This window comes from Arachis stenosperma, chromosome 6, assembly GCF_014773155.1.
Source record: "Arachis stenosperma cultivar V10309 chromosome 6, arast.V10309.gnm1.PFL2, whole genome shotgun sequence".
In the NCBI taxonomy this organism is placed as follows: domain Eukaryota; kingdom Viridiplantae; phylum Streptophyta; class Magnoliopsida; order Fabales; family Fabaceae; genus Arachis; species Arachis stenosperma.
In genome coordinates, this window is record NC_080382.1 from 124,536,505 (window position 1) to 124,549,287 (window position 12,783).

Sequence of the window (12,783 nt, forward strand, 5' to 3'; positions counted from 1 at the left end):
TAGAACCAAGTCCAAGAGTGAAAGTAAGCAAATTTGGCAAAAAAACGAGCGTTTCTTTTAAACTGGTCGGTTCTCTGTCCGGTTCAACCGGCCAAAAACCGGTCCGCTCGACGGTTCTTCTCCAATTTTTAGAGAAACGATTTTAAAGAGCAAATTGGATCGTAATTGCTGCCGGTTCACGGTTGGATCGGTCGGTCCGATTCAATTTTCAAAACATTGCTCCAAAGGAAGATTTTATGATTGTTATTATGTGAAAATACTTTATTTTGATTATTAGATGATAAATTATAGTATTTAATTTTTATATGTTATAAAAATGTTATCTTTGTTTAAAGTATGGTTATACAAATAAATTACATTTTTTAAATAAAAATCATCATAAAAATATGTTTTTGACATCTTCATTGAAGTAATTATCTACTACTAAACCTAAAGATCTTTTTGGGTGGAAGCAACATACCTGGCAACTGCCAAGAACTAACACCAAATATGCAAGTGATCTTCTCTTTGTCGTCTCTCTAAAGTAAGTCGATCACTCAAAAGTTTTTTATCATAAAATATTTGAGTGTGAACGATTTTAATTATAAAACATGAAAATTAATTTAATATACGTAAAAAAATTATCAGGTTTAAAAAATCAAAGAAAAAATGTACGATTTAACTACCAAAAGAACTAGCTCAGTTTTTAATAATATCAAGTTAATATATTTTTTATTGTTAAAACTTAAAATTATTAATACTCTAATATTTTATAGTTAAAAATAATAGTTCATTCATGCTAAAAACCTAAGAAAGTTGAGGAGGAGATCCGAAAACGAGTTATCAATATCTGAACGTCGGGTTTATCAGCTTCTCTCTCTGGGATGATCATGGTGCCCAAAAAAAATCGAGTAGCTAGACCAGGGGAGATACCCGGTTTGGCAACTACTCCTTTGTGATGCACTGTTATATTTAATTATTAAGGAATCTCAATTTAACCCTAAAATTTGATCCAATATTCAATTTAACTCCTAAAATTTTATTGGCTTCAATTAAAACTTCTAAATTAGTTAGTGGATCTCAATTATCCCTCCAATGATCTCTGTCACCGAAATGCTTATTCGGCACATTTACCTGACATGGTGGATTCCACCTTCCTACTGTGAAGTGAGTGTGTTAGGTAATGATTAAGTGAAATAGAGATGAAATTCAAATACTCAATCTAGCCCTTACGATTGAAATAAAATCCTAAACAAAAGTCCCAAATGTCTCAAACTGATAATTCATCGTCGTGGTTGTAGGGATGATTGAGAACAGCAGTCAAAGTTTAAGGAGCTCTACTAGATCACATTCACATGAAATCTGGGCGAGGACCACCAATGGTAGCAGAGTACGGAAGCTCTACCCATTGTGGTGCACTGTTATTTAATTAGTGAGGATTGAAATCCCTTTAAAAACAAACTAGGGCGTTGACAACTTTCTGTAGCAAGTCTATTTTAAAAATTAAACAGACACAATTTTGAGGAAGCAAGATTTAAGAAAAATATTCCATGACTAAAATAAACAGGCAAATAAAGGGCAATTTACCAATTTAAAATGATTGGTTGAATCCTTTACCAGATTACAACATTTGGAAATTGCATACCAATTTGTCTTGTTTAACTTTATATAGAAACCGTGGGAGGCAACCACGGTTTCAAAATCAACATAAACCGTGGCTGGTAGCCAGGTTTTACGAGAAAATCCATTTGAGTGTAAACCGTGGTAGGCAGCCACGGTTTACGTGAAGAAAGAGACAAGCATAAACCGTGGTAGGCAGCCACGGTTTATGAAGAAATGGTTTCGTACATAAAACCCTAGAGGCAGCCACGGTTTATACATGAGCGACTATGTGAAGTAGGGTGGCTGATAGAGAATTCGAAGAGCTTTGTGGTTTATAGAGTCAGCAAATTTATTTACGTTTTAATACGATTTGAATTGTATTAGTATATTTTTATTTTTTAATTAATTTAATTTTATATAAATAATTAAAATTTTAAATTATAAAATTTGTATTAGTTTGTAATTTAAAATTTAAATAGACATAATTTAAATTAATAATTTATAAAATTGTATGTATTCGTATTATTGTACTCATATGATTTATTTTTACTATTGTATTCATATGAATATTTGTAACTAACTATAAATAACTATAAGTTTACAAATATGATACTATAAATTTACAAATATGATACTATATAAATCAATGATATGTGTAAACTTATAGTTAGTTATTGTAATTGTGTAAAGTAAAGTACTTTATAAGGATATTTATTGAAACTAATATGTTAATTATTTATATACTTAATCTGGACACTATAATTTTGCATTAAGATAAAAAAAAACTATTAAAATTATAATGGCTTATTATAATTAACTACTATTAATACTATTGCACATCATTCAGCCACTATATTTATAATTCAATGATTATAATGTAATTTGAAGTATTCCAAAGTCAAAATACATGATATAAGACAACCAACATAATTACATTGTGAACTTTACATATATATGTACTAATATCTCAAAAACTCAGTCAAAGATCAATAGGCATATTTAACGATGGTCACTGAAGTTATTAAATATAATTCAAAAATTAAATTATACCACTCAATGGTATTATCATATGATAATTTAAAATGTTGAGGATAAATAAAAATAAAAGATGAAATTAGATGATAATTAAATACATTCATATTATTTTCAAATTAAAAGAATATACTTATTTAAAATAATATGATTACGTTTATTTAAATTTAAAAAATTTTAATAAGAATATGTTTATTTAAAATATTAAAATTTTAAATTTTAAATAAACCTGCTTATATTAATTTTAAATTTTATTTAAAATAATACAAATATATTTATTTAAATTTAAAATTTAAAATAATAAAAGTACATTTATTTAAAAAAATTTAATTTAAAAATAATATAAGTGTATTTATTTATTAGTTAAAAATTAACAACTGTTATTTTTTTTAAATAGAATAAATATAATTAATCATATGAATACAATAGTAAAATAAATCATATGAGTACAATAATACGAATACATATAATTTTATAAATTATTAATTTAAATTATATCTATTTAAATTTTAAATTAGAAACTAATACAAATTTTATAATTTAAAATTCTAATTATTTATAAACCGTGGGTTTTATGCACGAATTACATCCTTCATAAACCGTGGCTGCCTACCACGGTTTATGTATAGCTCTCTCCTCACGTAAACCGTGGCTGCCTACCACGGTTTACATTCAAAGTCATATCATCATAAAACTTGGCTACCAGCCACGGTTTATGTTGATTCTAAAACCGTGGTTAGCTCCCACGGTTTCTATATAAAATGAAACAAGACATAAAGGTATGCAACTTCCAATTGTTGTAATCTGGTAAAAGATTCTCCAAATTTTTTTAAATTGGTAAATTGCCCGCAAATAAAACAAACAAGATATAATCCATGACTTAAAAAAATAATGTGACATCATTTGCTTTGCTAAAAGTCATGACAAGATATCACAAGACAACTCTTCAAACTTCAAATTAAGCTAATCTGCTGTTTGATCTTCCTAGTAATGCTTTATTTGGATCCTGCTTGCAAGTTACAACAGCAATCACTCTTAGCATTTCTCTAATTCCATTTACCAATTAAGAACTTGAATCACATCATATCATGGATACCTGCTAAATCCAGCAGAACTGCTTTGATTTCCTCAGGAAGCACATCCTGCCCTTCTCTGCATTGCTGTTAAGAAACAAGAAAGACAACAGTTACAAACCGTCAAACTTCACATACCACAAATCAGTAATCAGTGAATTCAATTGCAAGCCTTTTCAACAATCCAGGTTGGTACATGGATTAATTGACACTATTAGACACAATGTGCATTACACCACAATAAAATTAGGTCCAAGCATCATATAACATAAAGGTTAAAGAAAAAGTAAGAAAGTGAAGCTTGGCAATGGATAAAGAAGCATACCTCAGCTTTGAAGATGTCTAAAGCAAAACCATTGAAGCAGCTAATAACAGCTTGCTGAACATCTAATCCGAGGTTATCCAGAGCCTGCATTGTAGAGACCAGAAGACCTGGTCGGCGGCTACAAAACATGTGAATGTTGACAGCTTTGCCGTCCCTTACCTTAACTTCCACCTAAAATTATTAGAAACACTTGAGAGTTAAAATAGTTTCTTCAATTTCCAGGCAAACAAATTCAGTGACCATAAAATTTGCATATCAAATATAGTGGGTGTTAGTTTGTACTGATGTGCCTTTCTTTTCAACATCCCATGGCATCAAGGCTTATTACTTGGCCTTTTTTTTATGACATTGTCTGAAATATAATCTATAGCCTATGAAAATAAAATACAAAGTGCTAAAAAAGATTATACAAATTCTAGATATAATTAAATGCATCACATTACTAATTGAAAGCAATCTTAAAAAAGTTTAAATTTATCAAATTAAATCTATCAAATCTAATAATATATCTCAAACATTCATTTGTGTATGCTTGGGACTGATATAGGATGGGCGACCATTACCTGTATCCGTCCTATTTCAAACAATTATCATCACATTTTCTCTGTACTCGTTCCAAAATCCAAGTAACGGTTGAAAAATCCATCACCTTCAAAATGGGAAAGGTCGGATCAAGTCGAATGCTCAATCCCTAGGCATTTTGCTTTATATTGGAGTGCTCAAATAATAATTTTTAGGCTATTTTCTTTTAGAGTCCTTGTTTGGACAATCTAGGAGCTAGTACACTTTGCAATGAGGTTTAGTGTTCAACAAATTACGTGCAATCGTGTACCACACTAGGAAATACTTATCCTATTACTTTGTATTGAAAATGGAGTTTTAAGACAGACATATATTTGCAAGTTCATGTTAGCAGAGAGTAAGTATTGAAATTTATATAATGAGCTCACAATAGTTTTGGGATTTTGGCAATCTAATTTCGTGATTATGCAAAATTCAGCTATTGAATAATTTTGGCAGGCCGGTTACTACAACATGCAAGTCATGCAAAAATTATCAAGCAACATTAATTTGCAATAGATAAAAGGCCAATTCTATGGTGTCTTTTGTTTGGCGTCTAATTTTTACCTAAATTACTTTTTATAGTAACTTTTAAATATTTAAAATTTTTTAACTTTTATACTTTTAAATTTAAAATTAATTATTTAACCTATTTTAGCAATTAGACAATATCTTTTAGGCATCATAGCAAACACCTAGATAAAATATAGGTAACCAGCTTTATATGCAGTCAACTTTTCAGAAAAACTTATTTTAAAATTGAAAATAAAAAAGTATAAGAGATCAACTATGATATAAGCCAACTCAGCCAACTCTCTTTTAATTCTAAATTTGAAATTTGAAATTTGGGTAATTTAGTTTTGTCACCCTAAGCCACAAACCACTCCATATATGCACCTTCTGTCGTCTCTCTCACGCTCCTCCTCCCGTCAATCTCCTCCCACACTTTGCGCCGCTGTCATATCTCCATTGCGCCACCATCAGACACCCTTCTTGGCGTGCATCTCTCCCCTCGCCGCCTTTCCGCTGCGTGTCCTCCATCGTAGTTGTTACGCGTCACGCCTTGTCCTTGCACTAGTCAGCCCTGGTAACCGTGTCATCATCCATCGCAGGAGAGCTCCCGACGGAAGGCAACCACCACGAACACCCACGAGGGAACAACCAGTAGGCAGCAGCGTCCACGCCTTTCCTGTCCATGCCCGTGCTGTCAAGCATGTCGTCGCCTTCACCATCCACTCAGCGCCGTCGAAAATATTGTCGTCGTCCTCCTTTCCGTCGTTCCTCCCTCGCGTCGCCGTCCTCCTTCACACCGCACCCCCACCCTAACGTCCTCCACACATCGTCGTCCTCCATCGCATTGCGCCCTTCGCCGCCATCAGTGGTCTTCTTCTTTTGATGTAATTTGAATTTTTTTTATGCGATTTTTGAATTTTTTTCCATGTAATTTGGATGCTTTTTAATATAATTTGGATGTTCTTGGTAGATTATGGATTTTTTTTTTGTCCATTAGTAGGAAATGTATTGGAGTTTATGATGTGGATGTTTCTTTTACAACAAAAGAAACATCTAATTACAAAGAAAGAAATATCCACAACCTCTTGAAAATGAATTTAATGTGATTTGATTTTTTCCGATGTATTTTGGATTTTTTTCCAGGTAATTTGGATGTTTTTTCTTCATGGGCGTTGAAGTGCTGCTTAAATAGGAGTTAGCTGAAGTTGGCTCCACCTTTTGTTGGTTATCTAGCGGAATTGTTTAAACATTTCAAAAAAGCTAGGTTTTCACTCAAAACACATGCGCCTTCCATTCCAACTCCTCCCGCCACGATCTCTCCCTCCAACTCCTCTCACTGCGATGCCACGCCCTCCCCGCTCCAACTCATCTCGCCCCACCACCGCGCTCTAGCCATCCAACTCCTCTTGCCACGACATTGCGCCATCCCCCTTCAACTCCCCTCACAGCGTCGCCACGCCCTCCGCATCCAACTCCTCTCCCAGCGCGCCATCCCTCTCTAACTCCCTTGCCACGATGCCTCCCTTCTCTCTTCCACGTCTCTTCTTCAAAGCAGCTTCCGTGCTCTTCTCCTTTTTTTTAGGTTTTGGATGACTCTTTTTAATAGTTTTGGATGTTTATTTCATTTTCCTAAATTTTCGGGTGTATCTTTTTTATAGGTCTTAGATGTTTCTTCTTTTAATGTTTTGGATGTTTCTTCTTTTTAGATTTTTGATGATTCTTTCTAATAGTTTTAGAGGTTTCTTTTTCTTAGTTTTTCGGATGTTTCTTTTTCTTATGTTTGAAATGTTTCGTTTTGTTATCTGATACCTCTAAAATTTAAACATCCGAAATTCAGGTATAAGAAACATCCGAAATTATATCTTTTTTTTAATAGTTTTCTTTTATTTTTTATTGTATGGCGACGGACGGTAATGGCCAATGCGACGCAATTATGGTGTGACACGCTGGCAGAGGCAGTTGGAGGTGATACTAAATGCCACGACTAAAGGACGTATGAGAGAAGGTAAACAGTTTTGTGGTTGTTTTTTACTGTAGTGAAAGTGAGATTATGATTACTTTTGATTTATGGTTGTGGGTTTTCTTTTATTGTTGGACTTCTTTTATTGTTGGACTTCTTTTGCAGTCTATATACTAATTGGCTGCAATTGGTTGATACCCTAATTGGTTACCTAGCAAAATTGTTTGCAATAATAAGGCAAACGAAAATTACCTTTGCTGTTTGGTTTCCTGGGATTGGCATTGGACACAGTTCTTCCTTCACCCGGCAAGGAAGGGTTTGCAGTGTGGGTGTCAAAGGTTGAATGCTGGTGGAAGATGATGGCGAACGGCTAGTTGGAGTTGACTCCAGTTCATTTTGAAGATCATTGACCCACTGCTGTAACTCCTTCATGTAGTCAATTGCATCTCCAAGTATCGAAACTCTGTCCATCTAATCAACAAATCCAAGTACATTAGCAGGTATTACTCCTAAGTTTCCAACATCATCCACAGAATACATTTTTTAACGAGGTTAGTTGGCTATTCAATGGCAACAATTCAGTGCATGGTCTTACTACAACTTGTCATCATTATAGTCATGCATTAGATATATAACTCTTTATGTCTTTCTATCCGATAACAAAAATTATTTATAAGACTCTTAAAAAAATTTGATGTTAAGGCCGCTCTCCTTTGTTACAACGTAGCTCTGCCATTGCTAACAGCTGAAAGTTTTGCTGAGAGATGATATATGATATGGCACATAAGGATGGCAATGTTGATCCGTAAACGTGCGTATCCCGAAGATGGGGATGGAGATGGGATCATGGGAATGGAAGGAAAATCACCTTGTGAGGATAGGAATAAAAATACCGTGGAAATTTTGAAGAGAGAAATTTTAAACCAAAGTAGTTTAAAAGAAAAAGAACTAACAATAAGGTTCAAATAGAAATAATAGCCAAAATTTTTTAGGGGTATTCACCTGAATACAATAATTGGAGTTTAAAATTAGAACAATGTTTCATATCTAACAAATATTATTATTTTTTACCAGTATTTAACTAGTAATAATTTGTACCTATATTTTCAGACATTTTGCATACGAAAAATATATAATTTGCACTTATATTTATTAAAATTTTACACATATAAATTAATACCGTTTGCACTAAAAAATCAATACAGTTTGTACCACGTTTTTCAAAATTTGTACACATGAATTAGTAAAATGATAATTAAGTGTTTGTGTTGGCCAAACGATAACAAAAGATACTAAAAATTGCTATCTCCAAGAGTTATCCTTAAAATTATCCAGATGACCTAAATTAGAATTGGTTACACTATCCTAAACACCTTTGTAGAAATCGAATGTGATTGGATTTACTACTATACAACATACAAATATATATATTCAAAACAAGATTTTCATACCTTGCTAATATTTGGCACAACAGACCTAAGCATGTACAACCTATCATTGAGCTTCTTCCTTCGCCGCCTCTCCGCCATAAGATTTTTGGACGGCATCCCCTTCTTCTTCTTCTTCTTCCCACTCTCCTCGACCACCACCTCATCAGTTCTCTCATCATCCTCTTCAGAATTCCACATTGAATCCTCATTGCTAGCTTCTTCAACTTCCGGCACCCTCTTCAAATTACTCACTTCCAAAGCTTCCAATCCCTTTCCCCTGCTCGAAACCAGAGCGTTGCCAGAGCCACCAACTGCTTCCATTTCAAATGCAGCGGAGGCATCAAATCCAGCACCCAGCGCCATGGGATCATCGTCGGTGGCCCCCGCTGGGAGCAGCCGAGTCGCCGGCGGGAATTCGGTACCGAAACTCATGTTAGGCGAGCCAGTTTGAGAAGAATGGTTCCCGGAGAAGAAGAAATCGGTGTCTGGTCCCAAATCGAAGGCATTATCAAAAGGATTGTTGTTGAAGAAAGAGGCTTTGGGAGTAAAGAAAGAGTGTTCCGGAGCGAAGGAGTCCATGTTTTGGTGTGTGAGAAAGTTGTCATGATCAGCAGTAGTAGTGAGAGTGGGTACGGTATGTTGTTGTGGGAACGGGAAGGGGTTTATGGTAATTGGAGGAGGTTGGAATATGGATTTGAAGGAAGTGAGAGGGGCATTCATGGAAATTCCAATGTCATTGCTGTGTTCGGTCCAAGAAACGGTGGTGTGAGGAAGAAGCGTGTCGCTCTCCATCGATTGTGAGAGTGGTGTTTTAATGTTTTCTGTTTGGTATATGAGAGAAACATCAACGCTTATATAAGAATGGGGGCAGAAAGGAAGAAGGAAAGAATGAATAGTGTGTATGCGGCTTGACGTGTGGAGTGTGACTGAAGACAATGAACGGCTAAGGAAACAGCTGCCAGTACTCTGGACTAGCGTGGTGTATCCATGCAGAGCCAAAATTATTCAAACCCAAATTAATTATTCCTATCTGGTTAAATTAAAGGCCTAACGAAGAAATAATATTTTATAGAAATATTTAATTTTATGCATCGTAACTTACATTCATATTATTAATAACAACCACAATAACATTTTATTTTATATTTTTTAATTATCATCCGATTAATTAGATAATGTTAGATGTAATAAATATAAAATTATATATATTAAGTTAAATATAATAATTTTAAATCATTATTTTTTTAGTATTTTTTAATAAATACACTATAAATACATTAAAATTTCAATTATCCAATATTTTTATGATTTTTTTATGATAAATACCTTAACTAATATTCTTAATATACTTATTAGCACGAATCCTTACTTTTATATTTATTAGAGAAAATACTCAGTTTGGCCTCTGAAATTACATTCGAGTTTCAATTTAGTCCTTGATATTTTAATTGCCTCAATTTAGTTTCTAAATTTTTCAATTGACTGTGACGGAAACCACGGCAGGAACTAATGTGATTAAAATTTAAAAAGTTTAGGGACTAAATTGGAGTAATTGAAACTTCAAGGACTAAATTGAGACTCGAGTATAACTTCAGGGACCAAACTGAATATTTTCTCTATTCATTATTTGAATAATAATTATTCAAATAAAAGTAATTAATTAAATAATAATTTAAAACTCTTCTGAATGATCAGTGCATCAAAGCAGCATCAAAATTTAAATTGAAAACAATACTGCATTATTTATATTTATTAGTTATATAGCTTAAATATTTGTTTTTTCTTTGGTGAGTTTTATATGTGATATCTGATATCTCATACTCATATATAAGCCTAACAGTAATCTTTTAGGGTAATTTGAAAAATATAGTATATGAAAATTCACATAGCAAACAAAAATGGTTCAAAATATATGAATAATAAACAAGTTTTTGAAAAATTTTAAACGTATAAAAATAGATGAATTCTATCCAATCCTTTCTTAAACAACATGTAAATTATCCTCTATGACATGGCACATTTTAATTGGATATTTACTTTTAACTTGAGTTAATTTAACCTAATAAGAGTTAACATCTTAATTCAAAACATGTGGACAGTACACCACCACGAACCCCACGTACATCTCGACACTGGGCAAGCAGTAAACCACCACGAACCTTGCCAGGTCAAAGCTCAACACAATTTCATTTTTATTTGAAAACGAACATCACTCCTTATAATCTTTTCCAAAACCCCCAAAACCATTTCAGATTTAAACCTCTTTCAAAATACCAAAGGAATCGTCCATTAATTAAACCTCACAGCAGGGTCTCGAGACTTTGACAACCAATCTCGTTCTTTAAAATTATTAAACTCCTTGAATCATAATTCCTTAAAATGTAGTTCTTTAATCAAACTCAAACATAAATATTTTCTTACTAAATCAGATCCAAGGCATAACTTTTTTTATTAATAGTTCGAACTCAAAACATAAATCATTTCTCGATGAAACTCAAAACATAATTCTTTCATTGATAAATCAAACTTAAAACATAGTTCATTCTGAAATAAATCGAAATAAAATAGTATGAGTCTTAAATCAAATTTTCTCTTTAAGTAGTGCTTCAAACAAAGTCTCAGAGTTTTCATAAAATTTCGACAGCACCTCCCCTAAAACTCGGACTTTCGCCACCCTTCAAGGGTCCCAACCATTTCAAAACCCATTCCCAATAGATCAACAAAACCCATTCCCAATATCTCGAATCATTTCAAATGCCAATTCATTTTGAACATCAAATTAAACGCCATACCAAAAAAAATCATTTTACATAGTATTTAATCAAACCAACTTCCTAACTCAATAATCAGAAACAGCCACAGCACAATCATCATCATAATAACCTTCATCCAAGTATAAATCCCTTCATCCAAGTATAAATCCCGACTAAACATCTTCAATTAATCAATAAACCATTCAAAACTCTCGTTTGCATTCATTCAAGGCAACTCAGTTCAATTCATAAGACTTACGAAATCATAACATATTTTTCATATTAATATCAACATAAAACAATTCTCGATAGTAAATTAAGTTTAGAAAATCGCCCCTACCTCTGACTCGTCGAAACCATAACTTAAACACATCAACTGAACTCTTTTCTCTCTGCCCGAAACCAACGGCAACCACAAACCTCAGCTTCGCTTGCTTTCTCAGAGGCAGAAACAGCCTCAAACGCCACATGCAAACTCGGTTTCTAACTCCTAAAACCATTAACATCGCTAATACTGCATCGATACACAACCCTACGACAGACAACGTCGCAACACTTCAGCATAAATTATCAGAACAGCGACAAAAGGCTTCTCGAACCAAAAACGCTTACCAAGACAGAGGAAGAATGGCTGAACTGAAACAGGGACAGTCTCCGAACCGGTTCGGCGGCAGCCACGGCAGCCACCTCAAGCGGCAGCGGCGACCTGAACAACATGCAGCGACAATGAAGTTCCCGGAAACTCAACGGAAAGGAAAACCAACTTAAAACCCTTACCGGCAGTGTGTTCTCCGGTGGCAGAGGCAGCTTCATCCCCTCTCATCCACAACCATCCTCGACGGAGATGGAAGCTGGTCGCGACGGCGACGGTTCCGACGAAGGCGACGCTGGCGACGTGAACAGCGACTAGGCGCGGTGGTTGGACCTCAGTTCAGCCTCGGATCCTTCTCTCTTTCCTTCGCGCGTCCTTCTCCCGTGACGGAGCAGTGGCGGCGACGATGTGGAGCGCGGCGATGGCGTGGAGCGCGGCCACGGCGGTGGTGACGAGGCGTGGTGCAGCGGCGGCGCGGCTTCTCTGCTTCCTCAACTCTGCGCTCTCTCTCTCGGATCTCCCTCTTGGCGGCGCAGCGGCGGCGACGGTGGCAGTGGTGCCCACCGGCGCCGTCTCCCTCTCTTCCCCCTACTCCCTTCCACGCAGCTCCCCTCTCCTCTCATCCCTTTCTTTCTTCTTCTTTTCCCACGGTCCCCGATCTCTAGTCCCTTTTTCTTTCTTTCTTTCTTTCTTTCTCAGCATCTACTATGGGTATTGTGTGTGTTGTGTGTGGGTTTCATTTTTGAGAAAGGGAAAAATGTGGGTTTTTAGGGTTAGATTTAGATGAAAACTAGGGTTAGGGTTTGCATAAAAAAAAAATTGAAAATTTTGGGATTTAATTCGAACACTAATTAAATCCTTAAATTTATTTTTAAATGTTATTTGTTGTATTAAATTATTATTTGATTTTCACTCGAGTATTTTAATTGAAAATATAATACAATATAATTAAATTTTTTTATT

General features: G+C 34.5%; 1 protein-coding gene across 5 annotated transcripts; it reads right to left on the reverse strand.

The window, feature by feature from the left end:
* Window positions 1-3,387: 3,387 nt before the first annotated feature.
* Window positions 3,388-12,548, reverse strand: LOC130935787 (transcription factor ICE1-like). 5 transcript variants are annotated; one of them, XM_057865680.1, is made up of 8 exons: window positions 12,006-12,548; window positions 11,841-11,934; window positions 11,569-11,760; window positions 8,497-9,446; window positions 7,298-7,516; window positions 4,012-4,182; window positions 3,710-3,773; window positions 3,388-3,619 (listed from the first exon to the last, which is right to left on the reverse strand). In XM_057865680.1, exons 3-8 carry the CDS (start codon window positions 11,732-11,734, stop codon window positions 3,609-3,611), a joined length of 1,581 nt encoding a protein of 526 aa, XP_057721663.1. In that variant the 5' UTR covers window positions 11,735-11,760; window positions 11,841-11,934; window positions 12,006-12,548; the 3' UTR covers window positions 3,388-3,608. The 5 variants fall into 5 exon arrangements, 4 of the variants coding, with proteins under 4 accessions (XP_057721663.1, XP_057721665.1, XP_057721664.1 ...); XR_009067966.1 differs by lacking the exon at window positions 3,388-3,619 and adding an exon at window positions 4,575-4,660; XM_057865682.1 differs by having other exon boundaries at window positions 3,388-3,773; window positions 8,497-9,296.
* Window positions 12,549-12,783: the final 235 nt, after the last annotated feature.